The sequence below is a fragment of the Ictidomys tridecemlineatus genome, chromosome 9 (genome assembly GCF_052094955.1).
Source record: "Ictidomys tridecemlineatus isolate mIctTri1 chromosome 9, mIctTri1.hap1, whole genome shotgun sequence".
Classification (NCBI taxonomy): Eukaryota; Metazoa; Chordata; class Mammalia; order Rodentia; family Sciuridae; genus Ictidomys; species Ictidomys tridecemlineatus.
The window spans coordinates 41,506,359-41,522,902 of NC_135485.1; the positions used below are offsets into that span (position 1 = coordinate 41,506,359).

The window sequence follows — 16,544 nt, forward strand, 5'->3', positions numbered from 1 at the left end:
ATTGCTTCGTGCCTCGCTTTTGCTGAGGCTGGCTTTGAACTCGTGATCCTCCTGCCTCAGCCTCCTGAGCCGCTGGGATTATAGGCCTATACCACCTTGCCTGGCATTGTGCGTAAACCTTTTTTTAAAATATTTTTTTCAAGTTGTAGATGAATACAATACCTTTATTTAATATATTTTTAAAAAATTATTTTTTAGTTGTAGTTGGACACAATACTTTTATTGTATTTATTTATTTTTATGATGTGCTTAGGATTGAACCCAGCGCCTCACATGTGCTAGACAAGAGCTCTACCACTGAGCCACAACCTCAGCCCCATGTGTAAACTTTTTTAAAAGGAAAGACTGAGCTGGCATTTGCCTTTGGCTTGAGCACTTGCTCTAGCTGCCTCCCTCCACCTCCTTTCCCCCACTACCATTGAAATGCAGATTCAGTCCCAGCATTCCTCTCCGGTCTCCAGAGCCAAGTGCTAAAGATAGCAAAGTTGAGAATACAGAGGGACCCTAAATCCTTGGCAGCATTAGGGAACTACTTGAACAGCCCAGGATTACCCACCTTTGTCTCTTTGGTTCATCTGTTACCAAGTTACTATTCCATGCAATCTGACACCATCTTGACTGAGAGACCATTAAGACATTTATGAGCTACCTTAGCAAATGGATGTAAATTGACGTAAATTGACCAGTGGTGTCCTTTGAAACAGTGCTGCTCAAAGTTTCCTATGCATTAAAACCATTTGGGGACCTCAGTAGGAATGTAGAATCTGATTCCACAGGTCTGGATTGGGGTCTGAGATTCTGGGAGTCTCACAGGCTCACCGCTCATGCTAATGACTGGTCTTGGACTACACTTGGAAAAGCAAGGATTTGGAAAATGACAACTCTCAGCTCCTAGGAAGAACTATTCTGTTTTTCTCTTTGATATGTTTCTTATTAGGTTAAAAAAATCTGTAAAGGACTCAGTGCATTTTCAACAAAAAGTTAAGTTTTTATTTAGAATACCATTTTCGGAGACAAAAAGCAGTTCATTTTATTTAGCAAAATAAATTTAACAAATGCATTAAATAAGGTATAAATTCAAGACTTTTTGAATCTCTGGAGTTGCATTTTGGTTGACGTTGCTTCTAATCCATCGGGGTTCTTTCCCAATTAATGCAGCTATATGCCAAGGAACTGTTTTATAAAATTTGAACGACTCAGATACACCTCTGTATTCTCACCCAACCATCAATGTGTCAAATGAAACTTAAGGAGAAAAACTTTGGTAAGGAGATTCAGAAGGAAATGCCTTCCTTGCTCCATCATGTTATCTTTTCAACAGAGGCCTTGCTTGTTTTGAAATGGATGGTAAAAGCAAATTGTCATTGGGAGGTGAGGGTCCAAAGCAGACTTAGATGGCTTTCACACCATCTGTCATTCCAACCCAGAGGGACACGCAAGCCACACCGAGTTTCCCAGCCAAGCCACTGCTTTATATGGAAGTCGAGGTTAGCTTCTGGTTGTTATTTTCTAGTTATGTACAGCTAAAAAACCACAACACTGTGTTAAATCCAGGACAGCTAACAATGGAACATACATCATTACACTGAAAAGTTGAAACGGCGTGGTGAAATTGAGGAGAATCAGCAGACGGACCTCACAGAGGGGAGCTGCTGGTGCGAGGCCTCCTTAGTCTGTGACAGATCTGCACTCTGAGGGCAGGCCTTCCGACTGCCGCCACTGGGCCAGGCGCTGTTTAAACCATTTCTGGAAGAGAGAAGTGGGCAAGATTATCTGTCACATACCGAGAAACTGAAATGCCTGTTTACTTTCTAAAACATAGCCTCTGTGGCCCAGTTGGAAGGAGGGAAGCAAGGGATGGGTGCATGGTGAAACGTTTCTCACACTTCACCCAACTTTTCTGTCTCAGGACATTTGCACAGTCATTTCCTATGCTTAGAATGGGCTATATTCTTTATCTGATGGTCTTTCTGTGATCTACAGTTTTCAGCTTGAATAGAACCGTCTTGATGAAGTCTTCCTGATCACTCTTATCAAAAGTAGGTTCTCCTTATATATTTTAGTACTTTGTTGCCTTCATAGAACTTTTAATATATATATTTTAAAAAATATTTGCTTATGTATTCACTTTTCTTTTTGTTTTGTTTTTAGTATTTGGGAGTGAACCAGTGGAGTATTCTACCACTGAATTATATCCCCAGCCCTTTTTATTTTTATTTTGAGACAGGGTTCTCACAAGTTGCTGAGGCTGACCTTGAACTTGCCATCCTCCTGCCTTGGCCTTCTGAGTCACTGGGATTATGAATGTATGCCACAGTGCCTGGACTATTCACTTTTTTAAAAAATCTATACATCCTTCTAGAAACAAACTGTTTTCATATCATCACCATTGCATCAAGAGTTGGAGATTAATCAATGTTTGTTGAATGAATAAAAGGAATTAAAGACATTGCTGGATGCCCAGATAGATCTCTATGGCTGATCTCACTGTGGGCTTTGCTCATTGACAGCTAATTAGTAAGAATTCGATGAATAAAATGAATGATAACTGAGCACTAGACAACCTGGGAACACTCAGGGATCTGTGGAGGGGACCAGCCCTCTCTCTCCTGCTCCAGGGCCACTGAGCAGTGAGAGAAGATGGAGAGACCTACAGTATATTAGAATCTTCCAGCTCTGTATGACTCACATAGTCACATCTCATAGAAGTGATCATGTGCTGGGCAAGATGGCACAGGCCTATAACCCAGCAGCTCAGGAGGCCAAGGCAGGAGGATTGTGAATTCAAAGCCAGCCTCAGCAAAAGTGAGGCACTAAGCAACTCAGTGAGACCCTGTCTCTAAAGAAAATACAAAACAGGGCTGGGGATGTGGCTTAGTGGTCGAGTGCCCCTGAGTTTAATTCCCAGTACCGTCCCCCACCCCCCACCAAAAAAAAAAAAAAAGAAAAGAAAAGAAGTGACCATAATTTGGGGTCGTGCTTCTAGACCTGGTACCATAGGAAGACTAAAACATTTTGATGTGCTGTGGTAATGCAGTATGTTACTCTCCTAGTCCCTGGCTGTCTTTGTTATGCTGTGCGGTGGGTGAGAGTTCAGGAGAAGCATGCTGGGAATAGGGGATGGGGTCTGGACCAGGTTGATCAGGATTTAAGAAGTTGGGATTTAGGAAAACAGATTGGCAGGGTGTGGTGGTTCATGTCTGTAATCCCAGCTACTCAGAGGGCTGAGGCAGGAGGATTGCAAGTCTGAGGCCAGCCTGGGTAACTTAGATCCCATCTCAAACAAAAAGTAAAAAGGGTTGGGAGTATAGCTCAGTGGTAGAGCCCTTGCCTAGCATGCATGAATCCCTGGGTTCCATCCCTAATACTGCCAAGGAACCCCCACCCCAAACAAAACAAAACTTTGAAGAGGGAGTAGTGAGGAAACAGAGCAGCAAGCTTGATCTACACCATAGAGAACAGGTTAGCTTGACAAGAAGTCGGGATCCCCAAGCTCTGTCTGCCTCTGTGCTTCCCAGCGGCTCACATGTCATGGTACACATTGAGAATGATGGTAGTGCCTGTCACTCAGTGTAAACAGGCAAGCTGCATGGGGAGGTGGCCAGGGCTCTGCAGCACTGGGCCCTTCTATTAGGAAGCTATATTGTAACTATTTAGTTATGAAAACTTGGGGAAAAAAAAAGTCCCTAAAAATAGAGCATCACTCAGCTCTTCTATAAATGAAGTAAGCTTGGTGGTGGGGGATGTCTCTACTGTCCCTTCTGAGCTTTCTGAAACTCATTCCTTCTAGGGGCAAGGGAATGAGGGGACAGAAAGGAAACATCAGAGACAGCCCAGCTCTGAGACACCAGACCTGGGATGTGCTGATGGAGGCGGTGCAGAGGGAAGCATCTAGAGTGGCTCCATGCTTAGCATGACCTGATGGCTGCTCAGATGTAGTTTCAACCTCAGAACAGTGGGCCAGGCTCTAGGGCCATACTGGGGAAGATCTCATCCCTGCAGAGATCTAGAGATCTGAAAGGGACTTTTAGTGTCAGCTCAAGATCAGAAAAAAATGGGAAAAAGCACAGGAGCAGAAGTGCCTGTAAGGACAAGTGCTGGAGGACAGTCTGTGGCACTAGAAAGGGGGTGAGGCTCGAGGACGGCTTGGGGCTCCGTGTCAGTGCTAGGCTGGATGAACATCACAGGGCCGCACCACAATGCCCCGATTGGTACAGCAGAGATGCACCTCATGGCCACACACAGCTGTCAAGGTCAGTTGTCTATCCTTTATACTGGGGGGTGGCAGCCAAGAAAAGGAATGTAAAGCCAGAGCAGAGGCCAGCAAGATGGGAAGGGAAGCCCTTTCTTTGAGGGTTGCTCCCTGGATGCCATATTTTGCTCCTGGGGATCACTAATCTTTGAGAAGAGAAAGCTCCCATACTTTGGTGGCTTCAACCCAAGTTCTGTGAAAGTTGGGCACATTTTCTTCTAGAATCCATATGTGTGTTCAGCTAACTCTGGGTTCTGGCCTGAGCACAGCGTGACACCAGCTTCCTTAATGAGGTAGCCCTATGGGGGTTTCGAGGCCTCAAGTGCTGATTAAACAGGATTTCTACTGACCAGAGCCGAATAAATGACAGCATTTTAAAGACTGTCTAATTAAAACCTAGAGGAAGAAAATCTCACTTTCTATCAAAACTCATTTAAGACAAAATGGTTGAGCTGGCCCCATTCAAAAGAACCACCCACATCTTTACACTATGGAGTGAGGTAGAATATTGATGGCATTACCGAAAATTGCTTCAGCCTGGATCACGTTTGCAAATTTGCAAGTTGGCATCCAAATGCTTAACCAATTGAGTTCTAGCACTGGGGGATGGGAGTAGGTGCCAGAAAAGCTCAACTGTTTTCCAAATATATATATTTTTAAATATATATATTTTAAAATCAAATACATACATAATGATTTAACAAACAAGTTGCTATCCAACAAAAACCATTAAATGTCTCACTTACGCCACCCCCCCAACAAGGTGGAATCATATGTCTCAGTTACATCTATGCTGATTTTCCACCTGGCTTTGTCCTTCCCTCCCTTTGTTTCCGTCATCCCCTGGGAAAGATATTCATCCCTAGCTTGCTTATAAATGCGTGCCCTCATTACCCTCACCCACTGATGGAGATTTATTTACTCTGATTGAACAGATGATAATGAGACACTGGGATGGGAGGAGTTAGTGCAAAATAACATTGTTCGTATCCTTTTCTCTAGCAACTAACATTTCATTCTTTTCACGGGGAGACCTTTAGAGGTCTTTATTCCACAGATAAAACATCCAACAACTAAAAACCACTGGGTTCTGGGAACAAGCCCAAAACATCAAGAGGAGATAAAAAAAAAAAAATACTGGAAACTTCTCCAAGAACCAATGCCAACTACATTGCACTTGAATTGTGTGTGTGTGTGTGTGTGTGTGTGTGTGTGTGTGTGTAAAATAGAGAACACTAGATCATCCTAGGCTCCCAGAGGGCTGATGAAAGAGCTTTCCCAGCCCCTTCTAACACTGACTTCAAAATGATAAAAAGAGGCGTTCTAAACCGGTTCAACTAACTTAAATGCAGGTGATGTTTAGGTTACTGTTTAGAGAGGGAAAAATCATTCTAGGATCCTAGTCAATACAACTTAAAAAAATTACAGCATCCTTCATGACACTCTGAATATCTGCCTGCTCACCCCCCATAGCAGAGAGTTTTGTCCTACAGTGGGACAGCTATAAAGAGAGCTGCAGATTCTTTTGTGGTTGGTTCATAAGTGCAATGACTAGGTTTTCATGTCATCATGAAAGATGTGCCTTCCTCAAACTTGTTAGGATGTCAGTATATTACTCAACTGAGGTAAGGAAGGTTGGAGGGAAAAAAAAGAGGTCCACAAACCCCCCCTAGTCAGAGAATGTGTCCACCTTTTGGCTCCTCTTGCCCCTGTCAAATCATCAGTAGTGAGTCGTTGCAGGAACTGCCTCACAAGAGTATCTCATGCTTATTTTTCTTGTTGTAAAGTATTATTTGTTCTAGGAAAATTAAGTGTGATTCTATCTGGAGGTGGCTGGTGTTAGGGTAGGGTGAAGATTCGGGTCTATGTGATGAATATTATTTTGGCTTTGGACCTTGCTGCGTGTAAAGAGCCACACTGGTAAGAACAGAGACAGGGATGTGTTGATACAGATCCTGCTTATATGTGGGCCCAGCGGGCCTTGGCCTCCATGGAGCTATTCCAAGGTCCCCAAAAGAACTGCTACAAATAAAAATAATTTCATGAATGCCTGAAAACTCATCATTGAACATTATATCTCCAACAGATGCTTTTCTTTTTTGTAGAAGACACTTTTTAAAAAATGTATAATTGTTTGAGGAGATTAGAGAACCATTCCCATCTCCCAGTACATATGAAGATGGCAGGAGTGGGGTCAGAAAGATTGGGAAGATGAGACCCAGTCTAGTAAGAAGTGACCAAGGACAGGCTGTCCAAGGAACCTAGGGGTCTTCTTTCCTGAAACTTGCTAAGCTGTCTCTCTCTGAGCTCTGTGTTCCAGACGCCTCCCTGCAGGTCTAGGCAGGAGGACAGAGGCATCTGAGCTGTGGTAGCCGCAGGGAGGAAGAAGGTGTTGGCCCCATGGCAGGAAGAGGAAGCCAAGGGGCCCTGCTATGAGGCTGACTCACCCACACCCACTGCTGTCAGGGCTGGTCCACCATTTGTTTATTTGAGGATGGCAGAAGAGAGGGAATGGAGGGAGGGCTGCCTGAGAGGGGCAGGTGGATCTGATGTGTAGGTGTCTATGCTGCAGACCTCAACCACAGAAAGAAGCAGGTGCCTTTCTTTCTGTGCCTACCCCGATTTAGTTTTAATTCTCTAATATCAGGTGGCTCTCGAGGAACGGTTGACTATGGCCTGGAGTGATCATTGTTTAATGCATGGATTTTTTTTTTTTCAGAACGAAATATGAGTTTTCAGTCCTTTCCTCCTACCCACCCTGTTGTTTCCATCCTTCCTCTATCCTATAGAGGTCAAGAGTCTGGAATGTGAAACCAAACTTCCCAGGTTCAAGTCCTAGCTTGGCTGCCCCCTAACTGTGATCTTGGGCAAGTTACTTAACCTTTCTAAGCCTCAGTCTCTTATCTAGACAATTGGGCTAATGCCGCAGTCCGGCTGCAGCAAAATAACGGGTGTGTGTGGGGGGGAGGGTAACTCATCTTCACTTGTTTACAGACCCTAACAGGCTAACAGTACCTACCCTCATGCTATGGTGGCAAATAAATAACAATACTTAGAGGATTCATTGAACAACACATGGCATGTATTATCCATTCCAAAGATCCACACGGGGCTGGGGGTGTAGTTCAGTGGTAGAATAGAGTGTAAATTTAACATGCTTGAGGGCTTGGGTTTGATGCCTAGCATCCATCCAACTTTCTCTTTTTCTCTCTCTCATACACACACAATATACACAGACACAAAATAGTGAACAACAAATATTAACATAATTACTCTGCTTTACAAGTAAAGGGATTAATGCTAACTTGCCATGGGACAATCAGACACTGAGAAGGGGTTACCATCCCTTGTTGGTACTGTCCCTACAGTATCCTACAGCCTTAAAACGATGAGCTGTCTCTATAATCATGCCTCTTTCCTAAATATAGCATGGGGTTTAAAATGCTCAAACTTCAGCAGGCTGCCTCCGCAGGGGGTTCCAAGAAACATGAGCTGTTAGACTTGGGTTACAATAAATCACCTCCCGTTTAGTTCTGGTTCTGGTTAATCAGACAGCTGTTCCATTTCCTAGAAACAGATATGTTTGCCTTTCTACTTGATCTGCGAAGGAGAAGATTATCCATGGGCAGGTTTTCCAAAATGCCTCTGGCTTAATTAGCAGAAATTATTTTGGGTTTGGGTCCAGGGTCTTGGTTCTAGGATCCTAGGGAGTATGGATTACAAGGTTTTAAGCTTCAAATGAGCATGGTGAGGAGAGGACAGAGTCCCTGGTGCTCTAGAAAATGGGAATAGTAACAATGTCCTTTGCTTTAGCTTTGAGATTAGAGGTGTGAAGTGCTTTGGGTTCCCCTAAGAAATGCTAGCTCAGTTCCAAGTAGTTTATCACTGGTAACAAATTGTCTTTTCATGATGGAAGGAAAAAGAGAAGCCAGAGTTTGGACAGGGTTTATTAAGAAAAAAAAAAGTCAGCTAAAGACTCCAACATTGCACATAGGCAAGTGCTGCATTCTCTAAGCAATGTGGGGGATTAATAAGAGAGTTCTTAAAAAAAAATTAAAAATCAGAGCATTTAAGGGGTATTGCTGCCAATTCCCCTCCAGCTGTGATGTCAAATGTCTTCATTGTTGAAAAACTCCAGAAAAAGACTCTAAACCTTAGAACCAGGGAATTAAAAAAAAAAAAATCTGAGCCAAATTGGCCTGGCTAGGTACAATTTCAGTTTTTCAGCTAAGAGGGGCATGCTGTGGTGAAGAAAACACGCTTAAGGACCCTTGCCATTCTAACAACTCCCTCCCTCTGGGCCTTAGTTTCCTCATTGCCAAATCTGAGGGCTGAATTTGTAGTTAAATTCTAAGGTCCCCTCCAACTGTGACATCCCCTTTGAGAATAGATGCTCCAGAAGGTCTCCCGCCACAGCCCGGAGGGGATACCAAGCTGCCAGGGAAATCGAAACAAGAGCAGGCGACCGGCGCGGCTCCCAGCCCAGAGGGAGGACAGAATTTATCCCGGGCTGTGAGAGAGAGAGTGGAAAAGCAGGGGACATAAAGGTGACCATGGTGCCAGTGGAAAAGCAGGGGACATAAAGGTGACCATGGTGCCTTCGCAGATCCTGGGGCAACCACCGCAGGCTGAGGGTAGAGGGCAGACGGGGCGCCCTTGGGAACCAGGGAGCTGGGCTTTCGGGGGTGGCCGCGATGCAGGGTCCGGGCTCTAAGCCGCCCGCGACCAGGCGAGGGCGCGAGGCGGGGGGCGACCGGGACTCCTCCGCCCTAGCGGGTCCGGCGCGCGGGCACGTGCGGCACTCACCTGGGTCTCCTCCTCCGAAAGGCCGGCCTCGGCCGCGATGAGGCACAGCGTGGTGGGGTCCGGGTGCTTGTTGACCTTGTTGAAGTTGTACTCCAGGATCTCCACCTGGTCCTCCGTGGGGCCGCTCGCCGTCTCCGCTGACATGGTCCTGGCGCGGCTGCAGGGAAGCGAGAAGCGGCTGCCGTGAGCGAGGCCGCGGGCGGGGAGCACCGGAGGGACCCAACTTCTTCGGGACGCGGCTGGACCACTGTGCTCGGCTGTCCCCTCCTCCCTCTGCCCAGCTGCTGAGTCCCCGGTGGCCGCAGGCAGCGGCGGGAGCTCGCGAGCGCCCTCCCCGGGGCCGACCTTCCCGGGTGGCACCAGGGGTCGCACAGCGGAGCGGCGCGTCCTCCTGCCTCGCAGGACGGGTCCCCGCGACTTCCCCGCGACTGGTCCCCGCGCCCCCGCCTCTCGCCCTCTCCGAGAGGTGCTTTTGAAAACTCGACTTAAAAGCTATCTCCCGGAGGGGGAGCTCCCAGGGTGAGGACGACAGATGGGAGGGTGGGTTCCCTCGAGTCCGCTACGGCCACGCCTCCCGCGCGCGCTCTTGGCAGCCTGCGCCAGGGAGGGCTGAGCACCCACACTTCCTCTGGAAAAACTTCCCACAGGGCAGGCTACCTCTGAAAGTTGGAGAAGTGGTGATGCGCTTTTAAGATCTTTCCGTTTTACAGAGTTGGAGACAGGTTTACAGAGCCTAGGGGATTTAGGATGGGAGACTGAGTCACCTGCAGGGCTTGCCGTGGGCCACTCTGCACCCTGTAACCTCCTCCTCCAACTATTCTGCCTACTCTAATGCAATCCGTGAGTCCCCAAGATTGCAGCTGCGGGGCCAGTATTTCACAGTAAATGGTAAAGAGTCCACCTCATTAAGTGCCTCCCCACCACCGTGATCACTTCCCAAGATGAAGCCCACACTCAGAAGGATCAAATTCAATGGTCATTTAAAACCTCAGACTTCCCTTGTGATGGTAGTATAGACTTCCTATAAAGTCACGTCCATCATAAACGACATTAGGCCTTTCTTTTAGAGCCAAACATTGCCCAGATTTGGGACAACATGACTGCCTGGTACTCCGTCTTTCCATTCCTAAGCAGCCTTGGAATTGGGGCAAAGAAAATTGGCAGATGTGCCCCCTCTCCCAATTTAAGTTGTATCCAGGTGTAGAAAGTGAGCCTACAAGATATTCTTGACTGTGGATTTGGTACAGACCTGTCAGGACTTGACTGTTACTGACAGTAAAAGAAAAACAAGTGTAGGAATTATGAAATCACATTGGTTTGTTGTTTTAACAAACAATTGCAAAATCATCCAGCACAATCCTGAGTAGGTTTTGATGTGGTTTGTGCCTGGGGATGAGCCACACTCCACTAATCTGCCTGTATCATGTACCCAATGCTGTTACAGCCTTTTCCTCTGTGACCTGAATCTTCTTCTCCCTAAATAAATGCCTTTGCCTCTCTACTAGGTCACCTTAAGGAACTTCAGGCAAGACAAGAAGCTGCAATACTGTGAGCCAGTCATGTTCAAATCCCTTAGCAGCTTACTGTGAAATCATGTGTTTTGAGGGAACTGTGCTTCCCCACCACCATCACCTAAAAATCAGTAGCAACAATTCCTGTCTCAACACTGAGGCAGGAGGGGGTCAAGCCACCTCTGAAACAGCTCCTCCCCTGTTTGCACACATTTCTCAGCTGTCTTTGACACACAACTCCAGAGTTGGAAAGAGCCATCCAAATTACCTCCTGCAGTCTCTTCTGTCACAGTCCAGGGAAATGGCTAACTTTCCCAATGCTGCCCAGTTAGTGACCAGCATCCTAGAATGGAAAGCCTTAGCTTTGGATTCAGCCCATGTTTGGCTCACCCCTTCTCAGTAGGCCAGTCTGTCTTCAGTTCAGTAGGGAGGAAAAATCAAGAGACCATCAGTCTAAATGCAGGTGGGGGCTTGTCGTTTTGAATGGGCACGAACTATCCTAGTGGTGACACCACTCCAGGCCATAGCTGCCCACTGAAACCACCTACCACTACTTATTTTGCCTAGAAGAGACCAGGACAGGGAGACTACTGCTTCTAATTTTATTTCTTGCTCTAGAAAGTTTCCGTCTAATTCCACTTGATACTGTCGTGCTGGCTATGCCTTGAGAATCTCTGCTGCAGCTTTGTAGAATCCTCAGTCCTTCAGAAATGTTAGATTTCTAAACTGGCTTCAAGATCGAAAGGCTGTTCTGTATATATTTCTTCCTTTCTTTTTGTTACCACTGTTATATAACTCAAGGGCTGCTTATGTTCTTACGTGGGTCAGGTGCGTTCTATTTTATTAGATTTCTGTGGCTTACTGTTAGAGGACTTTGTTTGAGGTTTCACGGGGAGGTCCTGGTTGACTTTAAAGTACTCCTTGGATTAGTTGGCAGAAGGCCATTGGTTTTGGTTGGCGGTTAAGAAGATCTGTGGGAGGGCCAAGGTACTTCTCCAAGGTACACCCAAATCAACTTGCTTGGTTTCTAGAAACATAGGCAAAAGATCTCTACCGTCAGATATATTTGTTAGTTCTCTACAAAGCTCAATCTCTGTTATTTCAGCCCTTGGTGGTTGACAAATGTTTGCTGTTGATTTCGTTTCTTCTCTCTTTCCCTCTTACTGTATAAATCAACCTGCCTTGTTAACCTTGGCCTTAGAAAGCGTCTCAACAGTTTCTAATAAGGAAATGATTGAGAAGTTTCTCTGAAGGTAGTCTAAACAATTTCAGATAAAAAGAACTAAAAATACTTTAAAGCTACTTAAACTTTAATCTTAGCACAGGTTTTGTTTTTGTGGTTATTCACATCTTATGAAACATTCAAAGAGTAATGTGTCCTGTGATTGTAGTTTTCTTTCATGGTTTGGTCAAGTCATTGCATAAATATTTTCAAGAGGTTAAGTGAACACTGGGCAAAATAGTGTATGCCTGTAATCTCAGTGACTTGGGAGCACTGAGGCAGGAGGATCATGAGTTCAAAGCCAGTCTTAGCAATTTATCAAGCCCCTAAGAAACTCAGCAAGACCCTATCTCTAAATTAAACAAAAAAAGGGCGGGGCTAGGGATGAGGCTCAGTGGTAAAGCACCTCTGGGTTGAATCCCTAGTACCAAAAAAAAAAAAAAAAAAAAAGGTTAAGTGAAAATTGCTGGTTTTTCCTAAATTAATTCTAATGACAGAGTAGACAGTTGTGTCAATCTGACAACTTTACTTCTACCTTTATAAACTAGCTCACGGAAAGTGCTACCAACTGGTAATCTTTAGTTATGTTTTTTTGGCATCTTTTCCTTTCTCTCCCAGCTAATCTGACCTCTTTGTAATGCCACCAATATGAAACCAAGAAACAAAGATTATCAACAGCAGGTCCTCCCCCAAACTGGCCAAAAGGGAAACAAGCAGGTGGATATTTCTTTAGGACCTTCTTTATATTCAAAACAACAAAACTCTGGCCCAGGCTTTGCACTGGCCTGGAGAGGCAGATTCCACCCCTTTTTGTAAAGAATTTTTTCTTTTCTTTCACCTATGTTTCTTTTATGTTCTCTGTGAACTTCCTGTGAACAATGGGCTCTTGAAACTATTATATTTTCCTAAGTGAGAAAAATGATGTGTGGCCACTTCCCTAGTCAAACTGGTGGGAAAAGCACTTCCCACTCATCACTGATTGAGCTGATCTGGAGCAACTAGGAGGGGGCTCACCCAGGCTGTCAGTGTCTCTCAGAAATTGATAAAAAGAAGGACTGGGCTGCAGCTCAGTGATAGAACCTTGCCCAGCATGCTACACCTTGTGTTCCATCCCCAGCCCTGCCAAAAAAGAAAAGAAAAAAAAATTTGACAAAAAGGGGTGGAATATTGATCTGCCTCTCCAGGCCAGTACAAAGGGTTGGGACAGAGTTTTGTTGTTTTGAATATAAAACTGTTGGTTAGTGTCCTTAAGGTACTAAGAGCAGGAGATACCATCCTGGTCAGGCTTCAGAATCACCTGCAGAAATGTCCAAGCCCACCAAAGACCTCCTGAATCAGAATCATACTTTAGGAACCCAGCATGGGAGAGATGAAAAGTATTCCAGTTCTTACAAGATTTTGCAATTTAATCATTAAAGTCAACTATGAATGGTTAGAAATTCTTATGCCTGATACCTGCTCTGATGTTGCATATATCATTAATATTTGAGTAGATGGTAAGTTGAGGTATTTTTAAAGGAATAATTTTTTTTGAGAGAGAGAGAGAGAGAATTTTTTAATATTTATTCTTTTAGTTTTTGGTGGACACAACATCTTTATTTTATTTTTATGCGGTGCTGAGGATGGAACCCAGCACCAGGCGAGTACTGCTTGAGCCACATCCCCAGTCCAGGAATAAATTTTTAAAGTACATATAAGAATGAACAATTTAATCTTTTGTATATATGGTAAGGAATAGGAAAGGGCCTTTAAACTTATGTTAGCCAGAGAGATGCTGAGCTTTCAAAAATTCAGAAATAACATGTAACAACAAATCCTATCATTAGGTACAGCTGTAATGTACCAATAAAAAAGTAGAAAAAATAATTTAAAAATAAAACAATTTCAAAAATAAAACAAGTCTTTAAAAAACATTATATTGAGATCAGAGGTTTTAAAAGCATATCATCAAAAGAAAAACCCTATCCCATCACATTTATTTATTCTAATTGACTTAGAAGCTAAATATTACATAGAAAATATTTGGCAACCTTTGGTTTGATTGTCCTCTTTTAATTCCTTAAAATTTCCAGTGAGGAAATGCTATAAAACTTAAGTTATACTTTATGTAGATAATATAGTTACTATAACTTAAAACTGAACATTCGACTCAAGATGCTTTATGTACTCATAAGCATCATTGCCGCCTTCAGGGAAGTAAGATTCCAAATCTAAGCAGGAAAATATATTTTGAAATGTTCTATTGAAGACAGGAGTAGTGACGTTTGCCTGTAATTACAGCAACTTGTGAGGCTGAGGCAGGAGAATAGCAAGTTTGAGGCCAGCCTGGGTAACTTAGTGGGACCCTGTCTCAAAATAATAATAATATTAATAATAAATGTATCTTAGTGGGAGAGTGTTCGCTAACACGTGTGAGGGCCTGAGCTCAATCCCTAGTACTAAAAAATTTTTTTAAAAAATGCTATATTGATTCCATCTTTTTACATATGAAAAAAAGAGGAAAATACAACAAATGTTAACAATGGTTATATTTTACAACTATGAATGGCCCAAAGAGTTTTCTTCTTTATGCTTTTCTGCTTTTCCAAACTTTGTACAATAAGCTCTCATCACTTTAAAATTTAAAAAAATAGTTTTTTTCTTTAAAAAACAAAATGAAACAAAACAAAACATTCTTGATTAGACCAGAGACCTACCTTGCGCTAAGTTTTATTATTGGTACAAAGTAACATTTCCAGAAAGAATACGGGAATTGTTTCTCAAATCTAGTTAGAGATATAGACATTTTCATTTTCCACTCAAACATTATTAGTATTCAAAAGGGCATATGTTGCTGGGCACAGTGGTATACACCTCTAATCCTAGCTTCTCAGGAGGCTGAGGCAGGAGGATACAAGTTTGAGGCCAACCTAAGCAACTTAGAATATATCTCAAAAAATAAAATAGGTTTGGGGGTGTTTTTTGGTGGTAGAGCACCCCTAGGTTCAACCCCCTGTACCACAAAAGAAAAAAAGATAGTATATAAAAATTATGAAACATAAATTAAGAAAACACTAGTTTTATGAACCCGACCTGGTTTAAGAATTAAAGCATCACTGAACTTCTGGAAGCTACCTGTATTTCTCCCTCAACTCCCTTTTGGTTGGCCTGTCCCCAGAGGGAACCATGATTCTTAATTTTGTGTTACTTATTGTTTTGTTTTTAAGATTAGTTCTAGCACATGTGTAAGGATCTCTAAATTTTTTTTAAGTTTTGTATGTTATTAAACTGTATAAAAATCGTATTATACCTTTTATTTATTTCTCTTGCCCAATTGCTCTAAAATTTCTAGAATTATATTGAATAAGAGTGGTGAGAGAAAAGAAAAAAGAATGGTGAGAATGGACACACTTGTCTTGTGCCTTTGCTTAGAAGAAACCCTTTTTTAGTTTTTCCTCATCTAATATGATGTTGGCTATAGGTTTGTCATATATAGCCTTTATGATATTGAGGTATGATCCTTCCATATCTTATTTTTTCAGGACTTTTATCATGAAGGGTGTTTAATTTTATCAAACTTTTTCTTTTCATCTATTGAGATGATCATGTGATTTTTATCCTTGATTTTATTTATGTGATATATTCAGTTTATTAATTTATGTATATTAAACCATCCTTGCATCCTTGATTGAAACTAACTTGATCATGGTATGTGATATTTTTAATGTGCTATTGAATTCGATTTGCAAGTATTTTGTTGAGGATTAATTTGTATAATTAATATGCATTTAGAATTATAATTAAAATAGTATCATAATATATATAATTCTTTGGGAAATTACTTCTTTCACCCAGCATTTTTTTCAAGATCCATCCATATTTCTGCATGTAGAGAAGCTCATTCATGTTCACTGTTGATTCCATTTTATAAATATATTTTGACTGATTGACATCTCCTCATACTTGGGTTGTCTCTTGTTTTGCTGTTATCAACACTGTGTCCCTGAATAATTTTTTTTTGAAGTGTTGGAGCTCAAACCCAGAGCCTCCCACATGCTAATCAAGCACTCTACCATGGAGCTATATCTCCAGTCCTTTTAAATTTTATTTCGAGGCAGAGTGTAAGTTGCCCAGGCAACTTACAAAACTCCTGCCTCAGTCTCCAGAGTCTTCTGGAATTACAGGTATGTGCTACTGTCCTGACTCCTTGAACATTCTTCTCTTTTCCCCACCATTAGGAGTTCTCTGGAATCTTGCCAGGTCTGGAACTGTAGGCTTACATTAAGTGGGGTGTGACTATTTAACTTTACAACATATTATAAACTTATTTTCCAAAGTTGTTGAACAAAACTACCCTTTTACCTGCAGTATATAGCATTTCCTTTTCTCCATATCCTCATCAATAATTGCATTGTCAATCTTAGTTTTTGCCAAAGTTGATGTGTATTCTTTTTATACACGAATACTATCTAAACCTTGTTGAAGCTATTTATGTTTTCAGAAGCTTGCATGACCGCTTGGGGTTAAAAGGTTCCATATGTTTACTCTTTACTCTGCAAAAGTATTTCCTGTTCCAGGCCAGAAGGGGATTTGAGGTTTGTTTTTTTGTTTTTTTGAGAGTCAAGACTTGGTCTCCAGGCTAGCTCAGTTATTTCCATTGGTGACCATGAACAATACCAAAAAAAAAAAAAAAAAAAAAATTATGGAGGAAAACTAATTACTAAGACTTTTCATCTGGATCAGGATGGAAGTGTTACTCATTTTTCTGGGCATG

General features: G+C 42.7%; 1 protein-coding gene and 1 non-coding gene across 4 annotated transcripts in view; one reads left to right on the plus strand and one right to left on the minus strand.

Moving 5' to 3' along the window:
* Positions 1-967: 967 nt before the first annotated feature.
* Positions 968-16,544, minus strand: part of Hopx (HOP homeobox) — a 30,774-nt gene continuing 15,197 nt past the window's right edge. The window contains exons 1-3 of one of the 3 annotated variants that reach the window (XM_005320030.5): positions 9,404-9,561; positions 9,059-9,215; positions 968-1,746 (exon numbers count right to left, since the gene is read on the minus strand). In XM_005320030.5, coding sequence (XP_005320087.1) covers positions 1,669-1,746; positions 9,059-9,202 — 222 coding nt within the window. In that variant the 5' untranslated portion in view covers positions 9,203-9,215; positions 9,404-9,561 and the 3' untranslated portion in view covers positions 968-1,668. The other 2 variants (XM_005320032.5, XM_040292376.2) reach the window with 2 other exon arrangements.
* LOC120892488 (small nucleolar RNA U13) lies at positions 5,772-5,878 on the plus strand. The gene has a single exon (XR_005737205.1). It is a non-coding gene; the product is annotated as a small nucleolar RNA U13 (small nucleolar RNA).